Source organism: Quercus suber, unplaced genomic scaffold, assembly GCF_002906115.3.
Source record: "Quercus suber isolate HL8 unplaced genomic scaffold, Cork oak 2.0 scaffold_692, whole genome shotgun sequence".
NCBI classification, from domain to species: Eukaryota; Viridiplantae; Streptophyta; class Magnoliopsida; order Fagales; family Fagaceae; genus Quercus; species Quercus suber.
Window position 1 is genome coordinate 295473 of NW_027070133.1, and position 9020 is coordinate 304492.

The window sequence follows — 9020 nt, forward strand, 5'->3', positions numbered from 1 at the left end:
CTTAATGTTTTTATAATATGAAATGTTTAAGAAATACTTATTTTGTATGCAGTATTTTGTTGAATATGAAATAAATATTAGTTTTTATTTTCATAATTTTTTTTTTGGTTTTAAGCTTTGATCCCTCCAAGTTTGAATTCTAGTTTCGTCCCTATATATCCATCTCCCACCAAAAACGAACTTCAAAAAACACACATATCAATCTCAAAGTTTCAAACTTTCAACCCCAAAATCCAAAAACCATGAGAACCGAGTCCTCAAACAAAACTGATGGGGTTCAGATCCACCAAACTCGGATTCTCCCAGATTTCCTTCAAAGCGGGAATCTTAAATACGTGAAACTTGGTTACAATTACTTAGTTTCCACCTCTTAACTCTCTGTTTTGTCCCTCTCATTACAATGATTATTGTCCAAGCCTCACAACTCAACCCAAATGACATTCACCAAATCTGGCTTCAACTCCACTACAACCTTGTCAGTGTCATTATCTTCACCATTGTCATTTTTGGATCCACTGTTTACATAATGGCCAGACCCAGATCCATTTTCCTTGTGGACTACTCATGTTATCGTCCACCTTCACATCTCCAATTTAAGTTCCAACGGTTCATGGAAAACTCAAAGCTCATCGGGGTCTTTGACGAATCGTCATTGGAGTTTAAGCGCAAGATTTTTGAACGCTCAGGTATAGGTGAGGAAACTTACGCACCTGAAGCTTTGCATTTCGTTCCTCCTAGACCATCTATGGCAAAAGCAAGAGAAGAGGCTGAACAAGTTATGTTTGGAGCTTTGGATAACTTGTTTGCCAACACTAATGTCAAGGCTAAGGATATTGGTATCCTTCTTGTGAATTGTAGCGTTTTTAATCCAACCCCATCACTTTCAGCTATGATTGTGAATAAGTATAAGCTGAGGAGTAATATTGAAAGCTTCACCACCGAACACCCTTGGTGCAATGGTCACTTTACAAATATAAATGCTTGTGGGTTGTGGGGGGTAAGAGCCGGGGTTCAAGTCTCTAGGAGAGAGTTTCACACACATATACCCTTAGATTAGGCTAGAGTAGAAATTCTATCTTGTAAAAAAAAGAAAAAAGGCTTCAATTTGGGAGGAATGGGTTGTAGTGCTGGTGTTATAGTCATTGATTCATGGGATCCTATTCTGCCACTAGATGATCTGTATAATCCCATGATTCATGGGATCCTTAATGTGTGTTATCCCATGAATCATGGACCCCTTTTCCTTTATTTCATCAAACATATTTGTATATATTTGTACTCATCATCGGGTTTGTTAATATTATGAAAAAACATTCTCCATATTTTGTTCAGGTAAGAGATCCTGAGTTTGGACCCTGATTTTACTCTACCTTCTATTTAAAATGTTAAATTTTCATTTGTTGGGCCCTCACTTATTAAATTGAAGGTTAGAACCACAAGTAAGAGAGAGAGTTAGAATTATGGTTAAATGATTAAATTCACCATTTTCTAGTAGTTTAAATTTTTGGGACAATTGGTAATTTAACAGTGCAGTTTGGGAGGCATTGAGGAATGTCAAACCTTCTGCTAATAGTCCATGGGAAGATTGCATTCACAAGTACCTAGTGCAGATTGTTACATAGCTCAACCGTGCAATTTGGTTAAAGGCTCCTAATTTAGGAAAAAAGAAGATACTTTAATGGGTTTGATCTAGAATTTTCACTATTTATGTGTTACTTGGTCTTGACAGCCATAAGAACATTCACATTGATGATGCCAAAAAAGTCACCAGTGAGCCACACGGTTCTCGTACACTCAAAACAGCACCTGCACAACACAAAAGCTGAAGACCTTAAGAGGAGTACCGGTGTGGTTCCGGCCAAATACCCTCCGAAGGTCAAGTTAGAATTTCTCACAACTATAAAGTGCTAGAGCGGGGTCAATTATGCGTACCTTGGTTTGTGAAAGTATAGGGGCTTTTATAGTAGTAGAGGGTTGACCTCTCTTTCTTAGGTTAGAAGTCTTTTCTTCATAGGAATTCTCATGAGCATATATTGCGGAATCCTTTTCTTGTAGGAAACTAACACTAAGCGTGGGATACAAGACATTTCCTTATATTCTCATTCGTGGTGATCAAGACAAACCACGTTAGGGTCGTTAGCTTCGCCTACTCCCTTCAGCTTTATTAGCGTCGGCTACCCATCTTCATTGCCTAAAGTCAACTTGTCGACTATGCGGTAGCTTCGTGGAGTTCCTAACATTATCACTTTACTAATGGATCCTGACGGAGGTTTGCTTACTCTCTTCAGCTTGTTCTCATCAGCTTCTTCTTATGCTTACTGTTTTCAGCTTACTGTCTTCAGCTTACTATCTTCAGCTCACTGTCTTCAGTTTAGCTTACTATCTTCAGCTTACTCTTCAGCTTATTGCCTTCAGCTTACTCTTCAGATTGCTGCCTTCAGCTTACTCTCTTCAGCTTACTGTGCCCAAGATGCAGCCATCAGGTATGGAGCTATAGACTTTACAACAAGGTTGTCTCTCATGAGTGAACCTGAAAACCTTGTTATGTCTGTTGCCTATTCTTTTTAGCTTAGTAGTGTCAGCTTTCCATTTATGACAAGTTAACCCCGTCTTCCTAAAGCTGTAAACGTCCTAAAGCTGTTTGACTGTCATTTATGACAAGTGAGACCGACGGGTCTATTTTGAACGTCGCTTCATGATACTATATTCATGAGTATTCACATTCACAATTTTACCCTTATCACACATCTAGGATGTAAAAAATAAAACCTATTTTACATCCTCAAACATTATTTTACCAACCTATTTAACAATACATTCAATATCTCAATTCTTATTTTTACATGCAACCCAATCAAATAATATAAATTACACAATCAAATAATATATATAAAAAAAAAATTGTTTCTCTCTTCTCTTCCGTCTTTCTTTCCTCTCTCTCTCTCCAATAATATATATATATATATATGTTTACAACTCATGAATAGTAGGTTGTATATTTGAGAACTCACCGTTCACAGTTGCTAAAAAATAATAACAATACATATTTGGATAAACTTGATTTTTGGGGTGTTAGTTGGTAAAAGAGCAACGGGGTGTAAGCTAATTTTCTAATGAGTGTGATTATGTGTGGCTTATTTTTTTTTTTTTCCCCCTATAAAACCCAGTTCATGAACAAGAACGTGTTTTAATTTTAATTTTATCGAAATGAACATGAAGGTGTCAGAAAGGTCAACGAAATCATATAGCCAATAAATGACAATGTGATGATCTATCTGACTTTTAAAGTCAAAACTCAAAAGTGAAAAGCTAGCCAAGGTGTCAATAATTATAAATTATAATGAAGCAATGTTTTGCCGTTTGCATGAGACACATGCCCCCTTATTTATTTCTCCTATAAATTTATAGCCTTCAAAAGGGTCCCCTCTCCCAAATTTTTTGTTGGCTAATGATGGCTCAATCTTTCAAAGCTTTTCCACTGCAGCAAAAACGTTATCTTTTTCCTTCATAGAACATCAAATATTTATTTCGGGTTTGTTTTGTTGTGAGAGAAAATTCTAGTTTCATTTCAGTTTCACACACGGCATTGAATAAATTGAAACATATGGCGTAGCCGGTAGCCATGTGGTTGTGTGGATATGTTTGCACGGTTACAAAGCTGAGGATTTTAATTCATGAATTTAATGAAAAGGGGTACGGTCAATAGGACATACTGTTGTGAGTTGACATTAGGAGTTGCATTTAAGCCTCAATAATGTCAATGAGTACACGTAGTCATTCGTAGCAATACTATTTTTTTTTTTCTTTTTTTAGAAACAAACACACACATACAAAAAAAAGAGGAAGAAGTTTTAATACAAAAACAAATTATAACTTCACTCAAAAGTCATGGTAACTTTTAAGAGAGGATGAGAGGATAAGACAAGTTATACTACATACAACACTCTCTTAAACAATGTAGGACAATGAGAGAGAGAGAGAGAGAGTTAACTGGCTGACGCTGTTAACTGGCCGATGCTTTTATGTATGTTTTTCAAATGAAAATTCTTAAGGTTCAAATTTCCTTCTTCCAGCTATTAAATTATTATTTTTTAAAAAAAGTTACTCGATAGCTTGTTCAATTGTCAAAATGATTGTAATTTAGTGTCATAACTCTAAGATGCTTGTAGCTTAGGTTCTTATTAATTAGACCGCAACAATACTTGGGCAAGTTGGTATATCCCAAGGCACTAAGTGCTTGGGGGAGTAAGAGAAGCGCATTGGCCTAAGTTGTCAAGTCAATATATTTAGTATGTATGCATTTCTAACCATCTCTAAAAAATTGGGAAAAAAGGTACTCATTAATTAGGAGAACTAGGGTTTACATACTACTTTTCTCATTATTGTAACTATCAAATTATAACCATTGCATACCCTTAGTGCAATAGTCACTCCATAAATATAAGTACTTGTAAGGTAGAAGGTAAGGGCCGGAGTTCAAGTCTCCATGAGGGAGTTTCATACACATATACACTTAGATTAGACTAGAGTAAAATTTCTATTTTGTATCAAAACTATCAAATTTTGGGACGACACTTGCCCTCTCTTGTCTTATCTTTTTTTTTTTTTTCTTTTTGGAACCACTATCCTTATCTCATCTCTCGATATTGACAAATCACCACCCAATACTTTCCTCTCTTTCTCTCTCACATTAATATATCATGGTTAATTCTCATCATGCACTCATCCTCAAGTATTTTGGTCATTTCAAAGGTTTTGAAGGATTTTTTTTTTTGGTTGTCATTTTAGAAGGCTCAGGGGTATTTTGGTAATTTTAGGAGACTTCAAGGCGTTATTTAGGTCATTTTGGAGATTTTGAGGCTATTTTCAATCCTTAAGTAATTTTGAAGGTATTTGAGTCATTTTAGAGATTTCAAGTATTTCTAATTATGTATATGAATGTATAATTGGGTAAATGGATAGATGTTGAGAATTGAGAGCTCTTTTGAGAGGTGAAATGTTTCACTTAGTAGCCCATTGTGTGAATCACTCAATGAAGTACCAAGTGAGTACAAATGGGCAAGAGACTACGACAAATCTTCCAACTTACCACAAACATCATGAAGTGATTAAGTGAGCGTCAAATTAGTGTAACAAAACCACACCAATAAAGTTAAGAACTCTTTTAATCATCTAATTTTTTAGATTCTTGTTATTATGAGATTATCCACACAAACTCTCCGAAGTCCATGTTTATTTAAAAGACAAAGTTAACAGATATCCTGAGAAAATTAGTTTATGAATTAATTTTAGAAACTTTTTATGGGAAAAGAAAAAAGTAACTAATTTTTTGATAAATTTTTATATTTTTCATAAAAATAGTATTAATTTATTAAAACTTTCGTAAAATAATCAAGTAAGTACAAATCTCCTTAAGATGCTCGTTAACCTACCCTTATTTTTATTTTATTTTTTTTTATAGAAAACCACATACCCTTATTTAAATCCCACATGCATAATTCACTTTCATTAATTATATTACATTACGTGTAGGAACACAATGGTAGACTACTCGGCCAAATCGACAAGGGAGGAATTCCAAACTCGATGCTTCTTCACTCTCGAACCTATGTATGTTGTGGTCCAATTAATTAGAAGATCATCATGTGTCATCTCCCCCAAAATGGCCTTATTAGGTTTAGGTCCCATCCAAAATAAATGAATTGGATGGGTAAAGCTTAATGGGTGTAATCTATTTTGTTAAATGGATAACAAATTGATAATTATATCTAACCTTTTTATGACTAAATCCAAAATATTCCCAACCCACTTATATGTCACACTTAACATGGAAAGCCAAAATTTGCCCTACCCACTGCATATGTCACACTTAACATGGAAAGCATCAAGATAGAGAGATACGTGCGGCTATAGATTTCTAAAATATTGGTGTTTGTTATTTCAAGGAAGCGGATTTTGAATATTAAAATCCTTAATAATTGATTTGACTGGAATTCAAATTCATATTTTTTAGAGTCAAATAAATCATTTAGCTTTGGACCCTAAAATCCAAATATGCAGAACCCAGATCTGTAATCCAAATGCTTTACAAAACAATATGATCACAAACTACTTCACAATTTTTTTTTTTTTTTGGTTACAATCTTCACAATTTATCCTTTACAAAACACTAGGATACAAACTACTTCACAATTTTTTTTTTTTTTTGGTTACAATCTTCACAATTTATCCTTTACAAAACACTAGGATCACAAACACTATAATTTCATAATTTTTTCTTCATCGTTCAGAATTTGTCACATTACAGTCATGATAAAAAAGTTGTGTTAATAGTCTGTAGTAAATGATTTTTTCACCAACAAACAACCCAAGATGAAATACCCTGAGCAACACGGTTGGGGAGTAGTTGGGAAACGTATCTGTCAGTTCAGAAATGAACCAGAGAAGCCACATTGGACCATCCACAGCCTTCTCTTTGACTCCCCTGAATTTGATTGAATCCCACTCCCACACTCCTATAAATCCTCCTCCTTTTTTTCCTCGAAAGTTTATCCCCTTCAATGCAGTTTCTCCCACCAAATAAACGAACTTTGAAAATAAACTCTTCCTCTTCAAATTAAGATTCCTCTATATCATTCTGGCCTCTAGGACAGCCCCAACTCCCAAACTCAAACCTCTCTCTCTATTCTTTCATCTCTATCAAATTCATCATTTCCTTATCTATCTACATGTTTGAATAATCTGTAAAGTGTACAGTGGGTCGTTGTTGTAGTTGTATCAACCCCTTCTAAACTCACCCAACTCTCTCGGAGAGCTCTCGGATCCCTATTTTTCACGTACAATCTTTTGCACTATCCACCATATATATATCCATCTCCTCCCAAAAACCCACTTCAAAAAACACACATATCAATCTCAAAGTTTCGAACTTGAACCGCAAATATCCAAAAACCATGAGTTCCTCACCCACAAACAAAGCTGATGGTGTTCAGATCCACCAAAGCCGGATACTCCCAGATTTCCTTCAAAGTGTGAATCTTAAATACGTGAAACTTGGTTACCATTACTTAGTTTCCCACCTCTTAACTCTCTGTTTAGTCCCTCTCATGACAATGATTATTGTCCAAGCCTCACAACTCAACCCAAATGACATTCACCAACTCTGGCTTCAACTCCAGTACAACCTTGTTAGTGTTGTTATCTTCTCCACCATTGTCGTTTTTGGATCCACCGTTTACATAATGACCAGACCCAGATCCATTTACCTTGTGGACTACTCATGTTATCGTCCACCTTCACATCTCCAAGCCCCGTTCCATCGGTTCATGGAACACTCAAAGCTCACTGGGGACTTTGACGAATCGTCGTTGGAGTTTCAGCGCAAGATTCTTGAACGCTCTGGTATAGGTGAGGAAACTTACGTGCCTGAAGCTATGCATTTCATTCCTCCTAGACCATCTATGGCCAAAGCAAGAGAAGAGGCTGAACAAGTCATGTTTGGAGCTTTGGATAACTTGTTTGCCAACACTAAAGTCAAGGCTAAGGATATTGGTATCCTTGTTGTGAATTGTAGCTTGTTTAATCCAACCCCATCACTTTCAGCTATGATTGTGAATAAGTATAAGCTGAGGGGTAATGTTAAAAGCTTCAATTTGGGAGGTATGGGTTGTAGTGCTGGTGTTATAGCTATTGATTTGGCTAAGGATATGTTACAACTTCATAGGAATACTTATGCAGTTGTGGTTAGCACTGAGAATATCACTCAAAATTGGTACTTTGGTAACAAGAAATCAATGTTGATACCCAATTGTTTGTTTAGAGTTGGTGGGGCTGCTGTTTTGTTATCGAATAAGGCGTTTGATAAGCAGCGAGCTAAGTATAAGCTCGTACATGTTGTGAGGACTCATTGCGGGGCTGATGATAAGGCCTTTCGGTGTGTTTATCAGGAACAAGATGATGTTGGGAAAACAGGGGTTTCATTGTCTAAGGATCTTATGGCCATTGCTGGTGGAGCTCTCAAGACTAATATCACAACTATGGGCCCCCTTGTGCTTCCTATTAGCGAGCAGCTTCTTTTTTTCAGTACCCTGGTGGCCAAGAAATTGTTCAATGCAAAAAAGAAGCCTTATATCCCGGATTTCAAGCTTGCTTTTGATCATTTCTGTATTCATGCTGGTGGGAGAGCTGTGATTGATGAGCTTGAGAAGAATTTGCAGCTTCTACCAGTACATGTCGAGGCGTCTAGGATGACTCTGCATCGGTTTGGTAATACTTCTTCGAGCTCAATTTGGTATGAGCTGGCTTATACAGAGGCAAAGGGGAGGATTAGAAAGAGGAACCGTGTGTGGCAGATTGCATTTGGGAGTGGTTTTAAATGTAACAGTGCAGTTTGGGAGGCCCTGAGGAATGTCAAACCTTCTGCTAATAGTCCATGGGAAGATTGCATTCACAAGTACCCGGTGCAGATTGCTGCATAGCTCAACTGCAATTTGGTTAGAGGGTCTCAATTTAGGGAAAAAGATGATACTTTAAGGGGTTTGAACTAGAATTTTCACTGTTTATGTTTTACTTGGTCTTGACAGCCATAATGTGTGTGATTATGTGCGGTTTAGTTTCTTCTAGTTTGATGTTATGATAAAGTGTATGCTAAGTACAGTAGTGTTTGGATCAGTATGGTGTATGCATTTCATCAAAGGGATATGTAAAATCTAAATGTAATGGAATTCGTTTCATTTAGTTTGTGAATTGTGACACAGTTTGAAATTAATGTAAACCATATATTTGATTTATGTCTTGGGAATTTGTCTGTTTTCATTTATAAATGGTTGCCTGATTCTTCCTATACGAATTTAGTCAAATTACCATCTTGCATTGAGCCTTGGTTGCAAGCAGAGGTAATCCTTGCTTATTATGCAATTTCCTTGAGCTCTGCTTATTGAACTTGATTAGTTATTGTATACTTTGATCCACATTGAGATGCAGATATAACTTAATTGTATCCGAAATCATTAATTTTCTTG

The 9020-nt window shown here is 36.1% G+C and overlaps 1 protein-coding gene and 1 pseudogene across 1 annotated transcript; both read left to right on the top strand.

Moving 5' to 3' along the window:
* The first annotated feature begins 242 nt into the window (after positions 1–242).
* On the top strand, positions 243–1826 carry LOC112038605 (3-ketoacyl-CoA synthase 4-like; annotated as a pseudogene).
* Positions 1827–6542: 4716 nt separating this feature from the next.
* LOC112038607 (3-ketoacyl-CoA synthase 4) lies at positions 6543–8789 on the top strand. The gene has a single exon (XM_024071430.2). It carries the CDS (start codon positions 6954–6956, stop codon positions 8475–8477), a length of 1524 nt encoding a protein of 507 aa, XP_023927198.1. The 5' UTR covers positions 6543–6953; the 3' UTR covers positions 8478–8789.
* The last annotated feature ends 231 nt before the right edge of the window (positions 8790–9020 follow it).

Bases quoted from the DNA above. Each gene is read 5' to 3' on its own strand.
- LOC112038607 (XM_024071430.2), top strand. From the start codon at position 6,954: ATGAGTTCCTCACCCACAAACAAAGCTGATGGTGTTCAGATCCACCAA.